General features: G+C 41.8%; 1 protein-coding gene across 2 annotated transcripts in view; it reads right to left on the bottom strand.

Annotated features, from left to right (window-relative positions):
- SLC22A3 (solute carrier family 22 member 3) overlaps window positions 1–21,534 on the bottom strand; it is an 86,969-nt gene that overhangs the window by 7,912 nt on the left and 57,523 nt on the right. For both annotated transcript variants that reach the window (XM_074368049.1, XM_010965783.3), the window contains exons 6-9: window positions 10,166–10,263; window positions 9,832–10,046; window positions 1,892–2,000; window positions 1,026–1,138 (exon numbers count right to left, since the gene is read on the bottom strand). In XM_074368049.1, the coding sequence (XP_074224150.1) occupies window positions 1,026–1,138; window positions 1,892–2,000; window positions 9,832–10,046; window positions 10,166–10,263 (535 nt within the window). The remainder of the gene's footprint in view (window positions 1–1,025; window positions 1,139–1,891; window positions 2,001–9,831; window positions 10,047–10,165; window positions 10,264–21,534) is intronic.

The following is a 21,534-nucleotide window of genomic DNA, read 5'->3' on the forward strand; positions in this document are numbered from 1 at the left end:
CGCCAGTGCCAGCTTAGCCGGCCTGCCCATCTTGAGAGCCTGGGCCCTTAGACCACTCTGTCTCTGTGGAACAATGCCCTGTCTTTGCTTTCTCGTACTGGCCGCAGAATCAATGCCACACTTGTTTATCAGATCCCATGAGATCATTTGAAATGATCCTTTATTGAAGTCACTGATGTCAACGGTTAGAAGCTGACTTTCCAGTCCCAAACACTACTCAAGGACGTTTGCGTTGCTCAGGATGTATGCCCTCATGGACTTGATGTTTTCATTGGAGTTGAAACTGTTGAGCAATGAATGAAAATCATTCTTTGCCAGGAGTCAGGAAGGGGAGGCAGAGGAAAGGTAGGTGAGAAAAGGGCCAGCCTGCATCCTCTCTTGCTGAGGAGGGAAGAGGAGGCTATGACGAAGTCCAGGCAGAAAGGTTGGAACAGCACTTGAGAAGCGCCACCCTGAGTTACCCTAAGGTCCCTCCCTACGCTATGGCTCTATCCCGTCTTGCCTTCTGCGAAGACTGAGGTGGGCAGGAGGGTATGATCTCAAGGCACATCAAAGAGATTATGGAGCGTGTGCAAGGGATTCTGTGTCCTCTGTTCTTTCAGCGCGGCGTGCTTAGCACCAAAGCAAATGGAGATAGGATTTGAGAGATGTAGAACGTTAAACAATACAATTAGTTTTGTGGCTTATTTCTAAACATGCAGAAGGTCCTATTTGGTCCCCTGAAAATTACTGGCTATGATCCACAATATCATACACGAGCTTCATTGTATTTGATTTTAACTCAGAACCTCCAATAAAGTTAAGTGAAACACTTTTCATCACAACCCTTTAATACAAAGTACATTTAAATGATGTACGGTCCATATTTCACTGTAATCAGAGTGGTTCCTCAAAACTGAAACAGTTGTCATAAAAAGTGTAAATAGATACCATTAATATCAAACCTGATCATCATCACAGGGTTCTGTTAAGGCAAAGAACGTGGATGAAAGCATTTAAGAACAGCATGCAGAGTGAGTTCTCACCAAAGATGATAAGAGGTAGTTCTAGCCAAATGGCCGCGAGCCGGAAGAGCAGAAACGGGGCTATGATTCCCCCGAAATCACATAAACCTGAACACAGTGAAACACCAAAGTTTCTGCAGGATTAAAAAAAAAATGGGTTTAAACAAAAACTATTTAAATAAATTCAAGATAAGTACACTTTTCAGATATATAAGTAACACAGAGATTGTAACAATCTTTCCCACTTCCATAGCTTTTAACTTTGAAAATTTCTGCTCTCTCATACCCTAAGCAAAGCATTTTCAGTCTGCACCAGTTCACATCTGGGTTAAGTGCTGAGCCGCAGTGAGGCTGGGGGGGGAGTCTACAGTGTTGGTGGAAATCTTCCACCAGCAGCTCGCTACCCGGCCCGCTCTGTGGCGCTGCTGTCTCCTTGGCACCCGAGATTGACACTAAGGTGCGCCCACGGATATAGCCCCAGGAAAGGCGGCCAATTTGCACTAGCTCTGCATATTGTTACGTCTGGCCCTTCAATAATTGGCTGCTCACAGCTGCAAAACAGGGAGTGTGGTCAGAATGGAGGCTGCAGCCTGTAAACCGGGCAAGGCTGATGAAGACAGCTTTAACTCATGATGCAAGCACACCAACCAGATTTTCTGATTTCCACTCTAGTGCCTTTCCACAAAAACCCGATTGTGTATAGAGATATTGATGATAATAATGCAAAAAGCAGCTACAACTCTAAACGTATCTTTTTCACTGGCTGAATTCACCCCAGGCTGATATGTCGCCAAGGAAAGAAAACAATTTCATGGTTTTTAAGTCAACTTAAAACACGCGGCTGCAGAATTACTTAGGAGATACCGTTATGTATATGTTGGAATTACCGTAATGTTGTTGGGTACAATTCTGAATTTACCAAATAAACAATTTCAAAGGCCATGGTTATTCCGAGTCTTCCCAGGGTAGCAACCGTGGTCCTCAACCATAGTATTCCTGCAAACACAGAAAGTTTGGAAGTGCAGAGTTAGAGGTCTGCTCTCAATGCAACTTTACAAGATAACAAAAGGCATTTGCTTAGTGTTCTCCCAGCCCTAAATCAGCTAATTTTAAGTGCAAATGGTAGACACTGTCTAACACTGTAGCCAAGTGTCAACAGCCACAACAGCCACTGGGGTGACAGGTAGTATTTTGTTCACTGGCTGCCCTCCTGAGCAGGGTTGGATTACAGAAATACAATTCAGGCTATTTGTGGGGTAGCCACTACCTTGAAAACAATGCTCCAAGCGATGCCTTCCTAGAGGGTCTGAGTACACTGGCCTTCTGTCTGGAAGGTAGTCTTGGCTTGTGTCCTTGAAAACCATCACCATAGTCAGGTGCCCAGTTGTCCTCTTTCTGTTGATCCAGTGATAACACACAGAATTGCTTTTCCGAACAGACCAGGGAAAATCTGGACATGAAACTGACTTTGGTTTCTAGAGAGCAGCAAGGCTCCGAGGACCGGGATCTTTGGAAGGGGTCAGCTATGCCGGGAGTTACCACTAGGGTGTGTGTCGGTTACTGTCTCCCTCATCCCAAATCTTGCACCTTTGCCTAAGACATCGTCCAGAAGGAGCCAGATTCTTTACTGGTGGGTTCATTCATTTAAAAACAAACTGTTTTAAGGCTGCTTTGGTATGTGAGGAAACTCTCTTGTCCTTCGTAGTAACTAGTGGGAAATACCAAATGTTCTCCATTAAATATTTTCTTTCTTCTGTGCTTTAAGGGAAGAAGGAGCCAACCATTTTTCTCCTAAAAAGTTAGTGTTTTAATTTCGTAAGAGTTCTATCGTTTAAGACTTATGGGTGTAGAAAACAAACTATGGTTACCAAAGGGGAAAGGGCAGGGAGAAATAAATTAGGAGTTGGGGATTAACAGACACACACTACTACGTATGAAATAGATAAACAACGAGGACCTACTGTGTAGGGAACTATATTCAATTTTTTGAAATAACATATAATGCACCAGAAATTGACACATTATAACTGACCACACTTCAATTAAAAAAAAATATAATGGAAAAGAATCTGAAAAGAATATACATATACGTATATATGTATATGTATAACTGAATCACTTTGCTATACACCTGAAACTAACATTGTATATCAACTACACTTTAATAAAAAAATTTTTTTTAAGTGATTAAAAAAAATGTTGTATAATTTATGCCATCCTTTCTGAGCAGACTTGGGATGAGGACATACGACCGCATGAACGAGAGGTAATCTGCTCTCCAAAGCAAAGCCAAGGGCGCTCATCACATGCCTGACTTCTGTCTTTGAAAAGGAAGGCTTTCCGTTTTACACTCATACTTATTTATGCACACTCAGCAATGAATAGTCCTCTGGTCTTCTAGAATTATTGCATTTTCCTGAATATATCATTTCTTAGTAGAAAAGTAGACACGAATGAGAATGAAAGAAGAGAACCAAGCTCAGTAGATGTAATGTGTTCTCTTTAGAGAATATTCAACCGATTTTAAAAAAGGCTAAAATTCATTAAATAAAACAATTTTCTAGGAGGGCAAGCAGAGAAAAAGGAGGTTCTTGAATCCGGATCACTGCTGGGAGGCTCCAGTTTATGGCACTGTGATTGCAAACTGGCCGAGGACGTCCTGGTGTCCTCCATGTTTTCCCAGATGAGAACACCTGTAGCTCTCGCATTAACAGTCACATTGGGGAGGGAGGAACATCAGAGATGCGCTGAGGCGCTGGGCCGCCACCTGCTCTGGTACAGTTGTAAACATGTGTTTTATTTAGCCTGCACTTTTTCATTAAGGCCAGGGAGGGGGACGCGGAAATGCATTCCACCCCTTCCTTCAGTGAGCAGGTGGTGCGGTGCCAGGTGCCGGGCAGTGGAAAGTGGCAGCTGGTGCCCAGATTCCCTGGGTCCCAGCCCGACCTGCAACCTCTCGCTGCTCTCAGGCTGCAGAGGACGCCGCCTGCTCCCATGGAAATAATGTGATTATCCAGGTTAGGTTCTTCAGCTATAGCTTTTTCTCCTGAATCAAGACTCCTCTACAAGTGAGCCCCACTGACAATGTCAGTGACAATTTAAATTTACAATTGATGGTTTGCTGGGAAAAAAAACAAAACAAGAACCAAGAAACCAAATTAAAACACACATGCACCATCAAAAAACATCTGTGGTTAGCTTAGTGAATACAGATAACTAGTCAATTCGGTAAAATATTAAGAAAATGCTGTCACATTTTCTTGAGAAAAACTCTCGACTCTGTCCAAACAGTAGTGGCCAGTATCAAACTGCACTGGGACAGAGATTTTGCTGAAATGTGTAATGAAAGAGGAGTCTCACTACACTGCACTGTTCATTTGAACTAAAGAGTATAATGAAAACAATTTGTAAGCAGTGTAAGTGATGTGTGACTATTACACACACACACAAAAACGGTCATCCCAGGGACAGGCCAAGTCCATCCTGGAGTGGCAGGAAACATCTCTTGGCAGCAATGGCAAAAAACTACAAGACAATTTAAGAATGAGGACTGAAGCTGAAGCGATCACCCATGGATTCTTGAGAGCACAGAGAAGGGAGTCCATCTGATGGGGATTTGGTCAGGCTACTGGAGGTGACTGGGACTAAAATCTCAGGTTTTGAAGAAAATATGCAGGATTTTACTTATTTATTTATTTATTTATTTATTGGCGGGATTAGGTTTACATATTTATTTAATTTTTGAGACACATTTTTTGTTTTGTATTATCATAAAAAATTACTTTTGGGGAGGGGGTAACTAAGTTATTTATTTATTTAAGTGGAAGTACTGGGGATTGGACCCAGGACCTCGTGCATGCTAAGCATGTGCCCTACTACCAGGCTACACCCTCCCCCATAAAAGGATGCAGGATTTTAAACAAACACAATTTTACATCTCCTTTGAACGTATCACCTGCTCTGAGTTCTGAAATAAAATGTACTGAAAATTTCGAGTAAGATAAACGGACTTTTTGCTTAAAGAGCAAAAAAAGTCGAAGACAACTTTTTCATTTCAAAAAGACTTACCAAAACTGCCCGGTTTGTAGCCATCTTAAGTAAACTGAAATTAAAGACGGCAGATGAGTATGAATTTTTTAAAAGCTCTTTACTTTTCAGGCTTTACTGAGAGTTCAAAAATTTGGGTCAAAAAACAGTGAGTCTTAGATGAGTATACAGCCTGAAGGACTTTCTTATCCACAGTTTCATTCATCAGACCATGAAAAGTCGCCCTAGTAGAGGGGAAACCAGCTAAATGGTTTTCTATGAGATGATTTTAGAGCTGATTCCTCTAAAAGACTAATCAGCATTCTGCTCAGGGGCAGTCATCCTGCTGATGACGGGGCAAGAACGGGTGAGAGGAAAAGTCTTTCTAATGTTAATTCAACAGCCCAAGTAACCAAGTCCAAAAGCTCCCTAAGTGGAAGTAAGGGCTGTCAACTCAAGTGAGGAACCCCTGCTAATATTTGGTATTCACACCGGAGCATCAGGGAATCGCTGACCCTTGCTGATCAGCTATGACCAGCGTGTGACTACAAAAGCAGCCGAATCTGCAGAACACACAAATAAAATGTGTCCAGAAGAAGAGCAATTTGTTTCAATGTTGCTAAGAAAAATAAGCTTTGCACAGCAAAGGAAACCATAAGCAAAAGAAAATGACAATCTATGGAATGGGAGAAAATATTTGCCAATGATGCAACTGACAAAGGTTTAATTTCCAGAATATACAAACAGCTCATACAACTTAATAACAAAAAACAAACAACCCAATCCAGAAATAGGCAGAAGACCTAAACAAGCAATTCTCCAGTGAAGACATATAAATGGCCAATAGGCACATGATAAAATGCTTAGTATCACTAATTATCAGAGAAATGCAAACTAAAACTACAATGAGGTATCATCTCACACCAGTCAGAATGGCCATCCTTCAAACGTCCACAAACGATAAATGCTGGAGAGGGTGTGGAGAAAAGGGAACCCTCTTACACTGTTGGTAGGAGTGTGATTTGGTGCAGCAGTTATGGAAAACAGTATGGAGATTCCTCAAAAGACTAAAAACAGACTTACCATATGATCCAGCAATCCCACTCCTGGGCATATATCTGGAGGGAATCTTAATTCAAAAAGACACACGCACCCCAGTGTTCACAACAGCACTATTTACAATAGCCAAGACATGGAAGCAACCTAAATGTCCATTGACAGATGACTGGATAAAGCAGTTGTGGTATATTTATACAGTGGAATACTACTCAGCCATAAAAAAGAATAAAATAATGTCACTTGCAGCAATATGGATGGACCTAGAGATCGTCATTCTAAGTGAAGCAAGCTAGAAAGAGAAAGAAAAATACTATATGATATCACTCATGTGTGAAATCTACAAAAAAAAAGGGAGAAAGAGGACACTAATGAACTCATCTACAAAACAGAAATAAACTTGCAGACATAGTAAACAAACTTACAGTTACTGGGGAAGAAGGGTTGGGAAGGGATAAATTTGGGAGTTTGAGATTTGCAACTGTTAGCCACTATATATAAAAATAGATTAAAATAATTTCTTCTGTATAGCACAGGGAACTATATTCAATATCTTGTAATAACCTTTAATGGAAAAGAATATGAAAATGAACATATGTATGTATGTGCATGACTGGGACATTTGCTGTACACCAGAAATTGACACATTGTAACTGATTATACTTCAACTAAAAAATAAAAGCTTACATTGTGAAATTCTGTCTACAAAATAAAACTGATCAGACCAGACAGAAAAGTCTATGCTTTGCTTTATATTTTCTGATATATGAAAATGTTCTCTATAAAGCGGTTGATTCCCACACACTTGGTTACTTCAATATTGGTTTGGACACATGATTTTCAGTGCTTTCTGGGATCATGCTGAATGCAACGCACATTAAAACCATCCCCATCAGTCTAGGGCCTGAGGAAATCTTCTAGGGAAGGTTACGTCATGAAAAGTTGGGCCACACTTCAGTTGTTCATCTTGCTCCCCTCTTTCCTAATTTCACATGCAATGAGTAAAAAAATTAATATTTAATTCCTATTCCAATGCAATGAAAAGAGAAGGCCCTGTCTTAGGGAACTACATTTAAAAATTAAACCCAACACTATACAGGGCTGGAGTAGAAATGGAGGAGTGAAGTCTCAAATGTTCCTTATTTGTCAACTTGGACTACATTGTGCACAAAACCCGAGGACAGGAATGATGTCTGTCTCATTCACTGCACTGTCTCCACTCCTAGCTTAGTGGTGGCAATGAATACATATTAAATAGACGTATATTAGCTGATATCTTCCCTGACTCTTATAATGTGTTAATTCAGTGTGGTAGGTTGAGCAGTGTTTTCCAAAGTTCATGTCCATCCAGAACTTCAGTATGTGACCTTATTTCAAAATAGGGTCTCTGCAGATAGAATGATTAAATTAAGGCACAGAGATGCAGAGAAGAGAGGGTCATGTGAAGATGGAGGCAGATATTGGAATGGTGTCAAGGAACGCCAAGGATGGCTGGCAAACACCAGAGCTGGGAAGAGGGGGCGGAAGCCTCACCTGGAGCCTTCAGGGAACGCATGGCCCTGCCCACACCTGGACTGGAGACTTCCAGCCTCCGAGAGTGTGAGAGAACGAACGTCTGTGTTGCAAGCTACCCAGTCTGTGCTCCTTTGTCACAGCGGTGCTAGGAAACTAATACGCTCAAGGAAAGTGAGATAAACGTAGCAGTCAGTTCTGTTTATCATCAACCATTCTAATGTGACAGGACTTCCCATTTTTTTCCCCTTCTGTTCTGAAGATGGGCATTTCTGTAATTTTATTTAAATAGGGTTTATCTGATGTTTGGATTTCATAAATTTTTATATAATTATTTCACTCCTCTGTAAATGTCTGTTTTGACTTCCACAATATTATCAGTTCTTTCCTGATCCTCTGAGGAGTCTCAAATGAAAAGATAGCTTCTCCGGTGCTGACACAAAGGGCTATCAGAGAATCCAGCTCTGCCAGCAATCTCCTACCCCACACCCACTGGAATGCGGAAATAATTAACTTGCCATAAACACACTTCCCCTGGGAGTTGGAAAGGCTTCCTCTGTCCAGCGCCCGCTGTGCTCTGTGGCAGAGGTAAGTGGGGCTGTGTTAACAGTGCATCTGGAGTCACCCACAACCTCTGTACCACGCACCAGTCCTCAAGCCCCCCCAAATTTAACTCCAAAACATCTCTGAAATCGCCCTCTCCCATCCAGGCACAGCTGCCGCGACCTTAATTCCTGCTCTCAGCATCTCTCCCTCCTCATTGCCATTGTCCAAACTGCAGCAGCTACGGGGAGGCCACCTGTCCTCCACCAGAAGCTCCCAAGACCATGTCCAAGCTCTTGGCTTGGCTATGAGGCCATTGCCACTGGTGACAGGTGATTCCTCAGCTTCCGCCAGGATATTCAGGGGAAAACAAAGAACGTCTGGTTCCTGAAGCATCCAAAGTCGTTCATACTTCTGAGAACCATGCTTTGCTTTGGAAAAATCACTCCTATTCTTCCTGATTGTATGCTCCTTTCTCTTCCTTCTTCATACATGCCTGGTTCTCACTTCTGGGAAGTTTTTCCTACCCAGTGACTATCCCCATGGATTGATCACTCCTCATACCTTTTTTCCTATTTCTAAATCTTGTAAGCAAATGTATTATTTCATGTATCACAGTTTTTTGTGAGAGCATTAAAGTGTCTCTACCCCTTACTAGGTTGTGAAATTTTGAAGTCAAGAAATATGTTTTTCTTCCTTTTGTAACCTCAGTGTTTCACGTGAGATTGGTGATACGCAGATGGTCAGGAAGTGTGAAACACAGTCAATGATATCACAAAAATAAGTCAGATAAAGGTGACCAAAATTAAACTATATCATTTCCACTCCTGGTTGTATATAGAAAAAAGCCAAAAACACTAATTTGAAAATTATGTGCACCTCAATGTTCATAGCGGCATTGTTTACAATTGCCAAGATATGGAAGGAAACTAAGTGACCACCAACAGATAAGTGGATAAAATAGATGTGGAATGTATATACAATAGAATACTATTCAGCCATAAAAAGAATGAAATATTGCCATTCGCAGCAACATGGATGGACTTGGAGGGCATTATGCTATGATGAAATAAGTCAGACAGAGAAAGACAAACACTGTATGATGTTACTTATATGTGGAATCTAAAAAGTACAACAAACTAGTGAATATAACAACAACAAAAAAGTGGACTCACAGATGTAGAGAGCACACTTCCCAGTGGGGACAGGGAAGAGGGGAGGGGCAGTATAAAGGAAGGGGGTTAAGCGGTACAAACTATTATGTATAAAATAAGCTACAAGGATATATTGTACAATATGGGGACAACAGCCAATATTTTATAATAACAATAAATGGAGTATAAACTTTAAAAATGGCAAATCACTACATTGTACACCTGTAACTTATATAATATTGTACATCAACTATGCTTTAATAAAATTTTTAAAAAATAAAGTACATCACTACAAGCTAGATTTCACACATGTATTTCATCCATAAATAAACCTAAAAATGGAGAAAAGAGAAAAATCTATAGAACTACTCTCTTATACTCCAAGTTGTTACACCGATTAGGCAGAGAATAGCGTGACCTCACTAGAGTGGACACGGCACTAAGATTTTGATACATTTTCTAAAGACCCTTATTCACGATTACTTTAATATTTTTTTCAAGTTCCTGACGGCCAAATAGACTTGGGGGACAATTACCTTCTGGTAAGAACACAGTGACAAGGCATGCCACGCCTGCCACTATATTGCTTGCTGCAAAGGGTAGGCGTCGACCAAAACGTTCAATGGTTAGTAAGATCAGGACGGCTCCAGGCAATTCCACAATTCCTGAGATGAAAAAGTCTATGTAGAGGTTGCCTCCTATAATTCCCAGGCGCATGACGAGTCCTTGATAAACCACCGCACTCGTGAACCTAGAGCAACACGGGAAGACAACAGAGAACAAGTAAGGGATAACTTCAGCCTGACTGGAAGGAAGAGATTCGCTGTAAACTTGACGCAAGCTTGTGAATCCATCACAAGCCAAACTTACCAAGCAAACATCAGTATAAGTGTGCACTTCCTCATTTGGGGAGTTCTCACCAGATCTAAAAATGATGGATTACTAATTTCCTCATCTGTAACAGTGATCTATATAAAAGAAGCAGATTTCAGTAGTGATATACAGTATATTATAGGTTTGTCATTGACCTGATTCAAAGCTACCAAATAATCTTACTGAACTGACCAGGGTCTGTCTTTATTATATCTTAAAACCTGAGAATAAAAAGGTTGGTTCTCTAGTCTTTGGAATAGGTCAAAATTCACAAAGATTTGGTTGCTGCACTGAGAATCTATTCCTAGGCTAACAGCAGCAGTCCTGTCAGCTAACCTGTTGAGTGAACAAGGAACAATGGTGTGTTCTAAAGTAAAAACATTTGTGCGTTTATTAAATTGGAGAAAATAAGCATTAAAATGATGAAAGCAGGTGGCATCGAAACAAGTTCCTTTCTCTATTAAATCCTCAAACCTTATGCTGCCACATAAGCCAGAGTGATGGTAAATTCAAGAGCAAGCTATCCTTCTGCAACTGTCCATTTACTGGGATCTAGCATCTTTCTGAGCCAGGAAAAGTCCACTCTTCTCTACCTGGCCATGTAAGAAGTTGGTCTTTTCTTTGATTCAGTCAGATGAATATTGCTGTTTGCTTACTATGTATAAGGCATATAGACTACTATGTCTGGTCTAGTGCATCAGAAGATTCATAACTCAATTCCCTGAGCGACAACTGTTTCACATTTCTGTGCTCTGGCATATTCTGTTACCTCTGCTTGAAGAGCCCTCGGCTTGCCCTGGTTCTGACTTTGCCTCCACTGGGAGGGCTTCCCGAAGCGCAGGTAGAACTGATCACCCCCAGTCTGTGCGTCTGCTTACCAGACTTCAGTCATAGCACACACAACTGCATGCCTTTATGGTCTACTTATGTCCCTCTCTCCACGAGCTCTGTAGTTCCTGGAGGGCAGGGCCTGCACTGCAGCACCAAGCAAAGTGCTCGGTGTTCAGCCAATGTTTGGGATGAATGAATGTTGAAACAGAAAGTCAAGTGCCCTAACCGTGTCTGTTCCGTCAGAGTGTTGCCCTGTCTTTGTCCTTCTGTTAGGTGAGAACCCTGGCTGGTAAAAACAGGGCCCTTACTGTCTGCTTACTCAACCCCAGATCTGGTCCAGATTGAGTGGAAATCTAGGCAAAATTTCCCCGAGCCTTTGAGTCAAAATCTCTCTACCAGCAATCACAGGAATTTGACTTTGAGTAAATCCATTGTGATGGTGCCTTGTCATCACCTGTTCTAAACAGAAGACTCTGAACAATTTCCTTCTGCTCAGGTCCATCCCGTTGTCAACATCCCAGAGTTTAAGGGAAATCATATTTCACATATTTCAAGATCTCTTGTCAATTCAGATAGACAACTTGACATTTAAACATCCTTGTAGATTTCTTAATTCTGATAAAATAAATGAGCATCTCTTGCCTTCACGGTAGCTCTGCAGATATCACAGTTCTCTGATCAGATCTCCAGGCTAGTTAAGTTACTACATGACAGAGAATTATGACATGTTACAGTTTGCCAAGACAAGAGAGTTCTGATGGTCTAACCCAGCAAACTTTTTCTGCAAATGGCCAGACAGTAAGTACTTTGGGTTTTGTGGGTTATCAGGCCTCTGCTGGAGCTACTTAACTTTGCCATTGTAGCATGAAGCAGCTGTATATGGATCCAGCAATGGATGCCTGTGGCTGGATTCCAGTAAAATTTTATAGGCAGCAAGCCAGGACTGGCCTGCAGGCTGGAGATTGCCAACCTCTGAACTAGAGGATTAGTGCTGGAGGAACTTATACAGGCATTATTATTTTTATTATTTACATTACAAGGAGGAAGAAATTTTTAGGCCCAGGAAAGCTAAGTGGCTTACCCAATGAAGACACACAGATCACAAGTAGAAGAAACAGGAGGCTGATCCCTAAGTCTGTAGCGCTAACCATTATGCATAGTGTCGGCAGCAGGCAGAGTATAATACTTACTTGATTGTTTGAAAGTATGCTTGTATCCTTTCATTCATGGTTCTCACAGGGAAGTGGGACTATGGTGACTTTTACTTTCTTCTTTTCAGCTATAAATATTCTCTTAAAATTCAAATTTAAACCTATATTACTTTTGTAACAAGAAAAAACCCAGCTCACTTTTAAAGCAGTGGATATAAATTAGACATCGGTGCACCTTTTTTGTTGTTGACCCAATATCATTCTCCCTTTCTCTTAATAGAGCCCCCACCACCCCGCCCTCCTCTGCCAAATACACACATCATCAATTCGTGTTCTCAGGGAAGCTGACTCTGTTTCCAGTTGCAGAGGGATGTCTGATTACCTAAGGGTAATTCTATCCTTTATGCCAACGACTGGGCATGTGACCCATTCTGAACCAATGAGAAAAGGGCCTCTGGGAAAATCCTTCATCGCCCTTAATTCAGAGACTCCTGAAGGAATCGTCTCTCCCCTCCCCCGGGGAATTAATGAGGAAATGCTAAGCTCAAACAGATCTTAGCAGGCACCCTGCTCCCAGGAGGGAACCAGAATGAAGATGAAGCCACCCCATCAGCACAGTGGAGAAAGGGAGGAGGCACGGTTAATGTGGAGACCCGGTCTGCAGAACCCAGGTGCTGCTCTAACTCCAGCATTCCAGATCCCCGAGCCAGGAACTGTGCCTGTTGTCTAAGCCCATTTCAACTGGTTTTCTGTAACTTGTTGCCAAAAGCAGAATTATATCTGGAGGATTCAGTCCAGAGCAATGCTTTGGCATTAATGACAGAATATTTCAGGCAAAATAATATTGTATTAAAAAATGACAATATCTGCTTCAGGACTTCAACCTACTCTGTAAAAATATTTAGCCTTACTCTTAATTTCAAACTTCTAAGATTTAGAATCAAGCAGTCACCTGATCTCTGCTTTTCCAAAGCACAAGTTGAATGCCTAATATATATCCTATACCAAGAGATTATGAAATGCTGGTAACAACTGAAGGTAGTCAAGACCGTAAAACCAAGCTTCCCTGTGCAGAGAATGAAAAGATTAATAGTACTTCTAAGCAAGCATTTTGCCAATTTAAGAACAAATCCAGCTGGTCTTTGATTTACTAACATGTTCTCCACAGTGACGCAGATATTCTGAAAGATGACCCACTTTCTGGGTGTCCAAAGACATTGAGAGACTAAAAGCCATATCTTGGCTGGAATCCATCCAGTGAAGTCTTGGCAAGTCGTGTGCGGTGACTGCCGCAGCCCTCATTCTTTTACAACAACCTCTAGCTCTGTATTTTGAAGTGAAACTGTGCTTCTTTTCAATTGCCAAAGGGCTACCAAATTTTGCACAGTCTGAGTCAGATACAAAAGATTAGAAGTGCCATATCCAGTTATTACAGATAGACAGATTTAAAATTTGCTTTATTGAAATATAATTTATGTACAATAGGAGTCAGCAAATTGGTTACAATTCAGTGAATTTTGACAAATGTGTAGAGTCATATAACCACTGCTGCCATCATGATGCAGAACATCTCTGTCACCTCCCAAATCTCCTCCTGGCTCTTTGCTGTCAATCCCCTGCCCCAACCTTTGGCCTCTGGCAAACCTTTATCTGCTTTCTGTCATTACAGTTTGCTTTCTTAGAATTTCATATAAATGGAACCACACAGTATGTTATCTTTTTTTTATTTATAAAAAATTGGGGGCCAGTAATTAGATTTATTTATTTATCTTTAATGGCAGTGCTGGGGATTGAACCCAGGACCTCATGCATGCTAAGCAGGTACTCTACCACTGAGCTATACCCTCCCTGCAGTATGTTATCATTTGTATCTAGCTTGGAATTTTATTTTATCATATATTCATCCATCTAAGTGATGTCTTCCTGCTTTAATTTGGAGCAAAGGAAGATGGGAAATGCCTTTGGTAACATTTGCCTGTTTGGAGTCCGGTTACCTAGTAATGTTACTCATTGAAGAAAGGGTTGCTCTCAGGTAAACCGTACATGTTGCTTTCCTGGTATTTATTTACTGAGCTGATGGCAGGCTATTTGCTCCATTTGTCTCTTGATTGTCTTTTAATTCTGCCAAGACTTCTGTTTTACATCAACAGTGATGTTCCCTGTGTGTTAAAAGAGTACTTTATTCCTCTTTCTTTGATTAATCCAGCTCTCTTTACAATTCTTCCTGGTGCCTTTTCTGAAACATTTCTTGGAGTTGACATTTTAATTTAAATTGCCAAGGAGGAGAAAGACATTATAAATAGCGATCTGTTGTAAATATGGTGTTCAGAGCTCCCCTGACAGGAGATTGGTTTCTGCTCAAAAGACAACCAGCCAGGATCAGGCCAGAGACGCTGTATTTCACTTGGAACATTTTCTTACTAGCATATTATTTAAAACCTCATCAGAAGATGCGAAGAGAAACACTTCATTAGTATTTTGAAGATTCAATTAGACTATGTATACATAACGGGTAAAGGAAGAGATTTAAATTGGAGTCATGAAGCCTTGAAGGGAGGCTTGCAGGCACATAGCCCTCACCCCAGCTCACACAGGGAGGAAGAGAGATTTCCCCAGTCCTCAGGAACAGCAAAGTACCCGTCATTTGCCATCGCGTGAAGCAGCCACAACCCCAAACTCTCTTTCTCCTCCAATGAACTTTTGTTCAAAACCTGCCTCCCCAGTTTTCTCCCGGAACCCCATAAAAGCCAGCCTTCCCTTGGTCTCCTCAGACTTGGCGCCTTTGCTTGTCCTAAATTGCAGTTTCTCTGCAAATTCCCAAGTGAACTCATCCTTGCTAAATAATAATTGTTAGTTCTGTTTAAGGTCAGCAATATATACCCCTGGCACCCAGTGAGTACTCAGAAATGGAAGTGGTCAATGTTAATATTATTTTTTACAACATTTCAGAGGTAATTTACTCCCAGATGATAATTCATTTGGTACTTTTTTTTTTAAAATTGTTTTGGTTAGTAAACTGCAGCATGCTGTAATGCACAAGCTAGGGAGATACTTTTAAAGGTACTCTGACACAAATCCTTTTGTAAAGAGAACTGTCCTTGGGCATTAAAAAAAAAACCTCTAATTTCTTTTTATATTAGATTTTCCTGTTTGCCAGGTACATTTAATGTTAATTTGGCACTGTTGATCTCCCAGGCCCTAGGCAGGGTCATTTTTCAAGAAAGTACACACAAGCAAATGACACTTGTAGAACCTTCTGCTCAAAGTGTGGTCCATGAATCTGCAGCGTGGTCACCAGGGAGCTTGCTAACTGCGCCCTACCTCAGATGAAGCCATCAGAATCTGCATTCTAACAGCAACCCAGGAGACTTGTTTGAGAAGCACAAATGGTCCATGCCTCATATGCTGACTCCAAGTGTTTATTCTTCCTTGGCCAAGAAGAGGTGGGGGTCCCCTAGGTTTAAGTGGAAGGACGTGGCTGATCAGCAGGGTCTGGCATGGGCAGGGGAGGGGACAGTGGCAGGTGTGGCATTTCCAGGCTTGCGGTTTCGCCTGGTTGTTCTCAGTGGGTGGATTTTTCAACCATTGTCACATTTCATAAGGAAAGGTGAAGCCACTGATGAGAAGGGGGATTTACCTTCTTGAGTCTAACACTGATTTAGTCAGTAAACGTCATCGCAAATCCCCACCGTGCTCTATTCTCTAGAGACTTGTACTCTTTAAGCAGTCTGTGTGAACAGGCTTGAGAATTTGGCGCTCACTGGTCTGGAGGACCAGGAACCACCCTCTAAAGTAAATGACCTATAGGGGCTGGAGGACTTGGGTGGGTCCAGGAGGAAGGACACCAGTGACTGCCGTGGTGTTCCCTGGACCCTGACCCACCGCCTCATGGGCACCCCCATCAGTCAGAAGGCGGCCAGAACCAGCAGGTCCAGGAGTAAATGTTTAACATCATAGAACCCTGGCCACCTTCTACGTGGCGACAGTGCTACCTGGAATCCATAAAAGGGAATTCACCAAATTACCCACAGTGCTATGGGAAAACAAGAGTAGATAAAATATTTACCACACAAAGTTCAGATGATAAAGAAATGTTCATAATTAAAATTATCATGAGCTCTTGATGCTTATTGCAGTGGCTAAAAAACAAATCCCAGTCACCCAGATCAGCGCTGTCTGATAAAAATATAGGGGGTCGCGTATGCCAGTTTAAATTTTCTAGTCGAAACATTAAAAAGGTAAGAAGAAACAGGCAAAACTAATTTTAAGAATATGTTCCACTTAATCCAATCTATCCCCAATGCTATCGCTTCAACATGTAATCAACATGAAATTACCGATGAGATGCTTTATGTTGGTCTGCATCTTTGAAATCCACTGTGCAGCTCACCCTGCCATCACATCTCCGTTCAGATTAGCCACAGCTCAGGGCTCCACTGTCACATATGACCAGGGACTGCCGTCCTGGACCTCGGGCTCAGCTAGCCCTTTTGTGACGATGCGTTTTGGAGGAGATGTTTATTATGAGCGTTTGAGGCTGGGCCGAGAGAGCCCCTCCCCTGCCCTCCCCTCCATGACTGGGCTGGGTGCCTAGCACAGCAAGAGTGCATCTTTCTAGAGGTTCCCCCAGGAATCCAAAGTGCAGCCCTAATATCAGCAAAGGTTGATGGGTTGCAGCTGTGGGTCATGTGGTGGAACATTTCTTCATTTCTTAAAAACAAATCTGAGACTTTTTTTTTGGGAGGGAGAAGAGGTGTTAAAGTAAACGACAGAGAGAGGGGGAAAAAGGAGGCTGCATTCTCAGTTCTAAAACTCTAACCCTAAAGACTCAGAACTTGGTGGGGGGCACCAAAACTCAGTGTGAGTGGATGGGATCAGACACGTCACTGAGCCCTCCGATAACACCAATAAATGTCACTCATCGTTGCTGAAGCAGAAAAGTTCTAAATATCTATCAGACGATAAAGGATGTCCAAAGTCTGAAGCCATAGGAGCGTGTTTGGATATATAAATTTTCAGTTCTCTAAATAGGCAAATTGAGTGTCTGTAAGTCACTAGTTAGCCAAGGATTTTTTTTTTGAAGAGGAGAAAGCTAGTGGGAATTAAAGCAAATTACCTGCTACGTCACAAAGGAAAGCCAGACCACATCCCCACCACCAGCATCCTGACCACCGCTTCCGTGCAGCCTTTGCAAGCTGTTTGAATAACACAGATAATAACAGACTGTCAGCTCCTGAGGTGGCCTTTCTCCTCACTAGCTGGGGGCTATTTTCCACTAGACTCACAATCTCCTTCTGCACTGATGGACGTCTGCTCATACATGGTCACCTCCTTCTGAGAGGTATGGAGGGCAGGCACTACTCTCTCAGAGAACGAGCCTCGCTTCTTAAAGAATCTTGAGTATCTTGGGGGGATATTCGCAACCCTTCTGCCTTTGCATGACTGATGAGCAGGGTTTGAAGAGTATTTCTGCTTCCTTCCAGTGACAAGCAGTTAGACAGCAGAGTCCAGAGTCAGAAAGTGTGTTTTAGTGATGAGTATTTGGGCACTTGCTAACAAAAATCTATCTGTCTTGTAAGGCCAAGAGTGTGACGATGACAATTAGGTAGTTGAATTCAAATCTGGGGTCTCACTGCTCTGACTAATTATCTAGTTCCTCACTGCATGGAGTGTCACAGGTGTGTGCCACCCACTGGTGACACTGGCAACCAGCCTGCATCATCACGCCAGTCTGCCACACAGGTGCACTTGTGTAAGCTACTAATTATTGGATTCCTTAAAAACAGTAGACAGGCTTCAGACTGAAAACTAATTTAGACTCAGAAAGGGGAATTTGGCAAAGGATGAATGTGCATATTAGCTGGTGCTCAGAAAACTGGCTCAGTATTGAGTCTAATAAAGGTGGACCCCTACCTACTTCACAGTGGAAATGGTGGCACAGTGCAGGGACATTCAGGCCTGAATATGATGGTTACAGCCATAAGCTATAATCGGAACATATCTGTGTGGCTTTGGGGTGCAGAAGAGTATTTCTTAAACAAAACCCATAAATCAATCAATAGGCAAAAATATACTGATCTGACCATATCAAATTAGTTTAAGGATTTAAGAATTTTTGGTCAATGGGAAAAAAAATAGGCAAAATTAATGAGGAGTTAAAAGTTGAGTGAAAGATACCTGCAGTGTCTAGAACCAACGATGAGGTAAAAACTATAAAAGGAGATCCTATAAATTGAAGGAGAAAAATCCAATCTGATACATCCAACAAATCCAGAAAACCTGTTAGGCAGTTAGAAATGAGCACAGGGCAGGGGGAGAGAAAGCGGAAAGGAACAACCTGGAAGATAACAGTCAGGATAAGGGACTCCAGAAACTTCTACTTTCTCTAAATGAGGGCCAGCAAAAGAAGCCAGCTAAAATCAAAATGCTGCAGCTGCACATAAGAAAAGGACCCGGCGTAACTTGATACAGTGCTCATTGCAATTAACGTTATAGCTTGAGCCCCCTCGGGTGGGTTTCTCTGTGTTCTTCATGGGTAAGAACCTGCCCCAAAGGGGATGGGCGTGCCAGAGCACAAGGAACCCGAGCTGTCAGTCAACCTGAGCACAGGGAACCTGAGCTGTCAGTTGGTCTGATCACTCAAAGAACCTGAGCTGTCAATTAATCAATCTATCACAAAAAAAAATGCCCCTAAGCCCAGATATAAGATAGAAAACAAAGGAGCAGCGCCATTTCTTCCTCTCTTGGACTGGCCCACTCTCAGTCTCGAGAGTGTATTATCTTTTACTACCTTTTTACTTTACTAAGAAAACTCTTGCTTGTATCATGCTTTCTGTCTCTCGTTAAAAATTCTTTTTTTTCTGGTGACTAAGAACAGAGGTAGTTCTTATTTCCCTTTTCCTGGTAACTAACCCAATACACTTGGGCAACGATACAGAGAGGCCACCCACAGAGGAGGAACGCAAATAGCACAGCGATGCGCACAAAGACGTATTGAACCTCGCTAGTAACCAGAGACGTGCAACTAAAAACACCCAGGAGGCTGGCCAAAATTAGAAAATTGGAAAGTCCCAAATGTGTATGTGGGGCAAACGGGACACCAGTGGGTGTACACAGAAAGCACTCTGGCATTGCTCAGGGCAGGACCCCATAGTTCTACTTCTAGTCATTAAACTCCACAGGAAACCTCATGAAGATACAACAGGGACAGGTATCAAAACATTTATCACGATGATTGCAAGCAACCCTGATGCCCGTTATCAGGATGATGGAGATGTGAGATACAGCGGAGGATACTGACAAGAACCACATAGCACTCACATGTGGGCAACGTGGGGAGACCCCGAAAACATACAGCTCCATGAACAAATGAGAAAGAAAACAAGTTCCAGGGTGGCACAGTGGTATTTATGTCACTCAAACCCTCACACACAGCAAGCTCTAGTCCACACGGCACACACACATCAGAGGGCGTACATCAAGCACATTCGACTGGGGACCTGTCAGAGGCAGGTGGGGAGAGCAGACGAAGCGAATGTCAAATCACACCAACCCGAGAGGGATCTGCTCAATGACGGTTGGGCCGTGCACAGAAAGGCCTGATTAACTCAACTATGCGCTCAGAATACAATGACAGCCACCCAGACCGCCCCGTGGAGAGTTAACTGTAAGTCATCTCAGAATTTCCTCTGCTTTCAGTGCTTCCTAATTTGCCAACTTTCTAAATTTTGCCTGCTTTCTGCACTTCAGAAAGCCTTTAGTTTCATGTTTATTCATGTGTGTTTGGGGACGCTGAGAAGTTTTCCAAAGAAAGTTAAGCCGAGTTGAGCAGTTAAAAGACCAGTTGACATGCGCCCCAATAAATACATAGTCCTTGGTGTGTCCTAGAATTTGCAAACTGCTCCCTTCTCTGTTTCTTGATCTGAAAAAAAATTTTTTGCATGCCATTACTTTTTGTTCATTGGTATGTCCTTGATTATTCAGGCAGAACCATCTTTAGAGGGAGATGAGATGCTTTTCTGTACAAGCCACGAGCAGGTGGCACACACCGTGCCTGAAGTTCTGATTCTGGAGGTTTCTGATTGTGAAGCACATTCAGTCTCCTGGCTCCAGCTGGACCACAGTGATGTGCATTAATGCTCTATTGCGTTCACACTCTACCCTAACTTTGAAATGTGACTTGCTTGATTAGATTCCTATATATAGGTTAGTTTCCATCAAGAACAGATGTACTAACTGGGATCCAATTAGAATATCTTCCTATAAACAAATGCCTTCAAGTTTAAAACACACTGAAATGATTTCCAAACACTACACATGAGATTTAAGCTGTTCTTCAGCTTTAAATGAGAGGGAAAATTTATATTTAGTTCTACTAACCTTATCTGTATGATGAATGTGAGTATATTTGAATAGGTAAGGAAAGATTAGCTGGAGGGAGGGCCAGGAAACCACCCCAAATTAAAAAAAAAAAAGAAAAGAAAGCAACTGTAGAGCATTGGAGAAAACAAAAAGCACTTTGAATGCATGTTGGGGGGCATTTTTGAAAGTGAGTATTTCACAAAAATTGTTCAAAAGTAGATGTTTTGAACCAGGAACTATTTGCTGACTAAATGGATGAACAAAAGCAGATGGATTTGCGCTCTGTTGTCAGTGTACTTTTGTTTCTGGGACCAGCTCATGTCAGTTATGTTCAAATGGTTTTTCTAAACATGTGGTGAACAAATAAAGTACTCTGTGATTCTGTTTGTAACGCGAAAAGTATTTTCACTGCAATAATGAATAATCGAGTTGAACTTCAGAGGCTGGTTATCTTTAGAAAACCAAGTGCACCATATAGTTTACAGAACTGTGGGGAGAAAGGAGAGCAGAAGAAATACTATGTGAAGTGAATCCTATATTTCACTCAATTGCCATCAAAAAGTCTGTCTCCTGCTAATGTTAGGGCAGCCTGTATAAATACAGCATGGAAACTCATGAATTGCAGAGTGAATACTTGAATTGTCTTTAGTAAAATCTGTACATCTCAGGTTTCAGGGAGAAGCATTTAAGCCTGGAGACGACACCAGTGCTCAAAACGTGCGGGTAAGTATTTAATCTCTCTTGCTCTCCGTGCCATAGAAATAATCGTGCTGAGCAACCATTCAATAAGCCTTCCTCCATCTTCCTCAAAGTCTACACGGTGAGTGGTGTGTTGGCTCTGAAACACAAACAGGAAAAAAACAAGGATCCTCCTCTGAGGCAGTAAGACAACTGTACCCCAAGTTCCTCAACACGTAGAACTTGTTCTTAAAGTGAAACAGCAGAATATAATGAACTTGAGTTTATTTTATCAAATGCAAAAAATGAACAAATCTCGGGTGTTGTCAAGAATTCTGTGTTTGT

This window comes from Camelus bactrianus, chromosome 8 (genome assembly GCF_048773025.1).
Source record: "Camelus bactrianus isolate YW-2024 breed Bactrian camel chromosome 8, ASM4877302v1, whole genome shotgun sequence".
In the NCBI taxonomy this organism is placed as follows: domain Eukaryota; kingdom Metazoa; phylum Chordata; class Mammalia; order Artiodactyla; family Camelidae; genus Camelus; species Camelus bactrianus.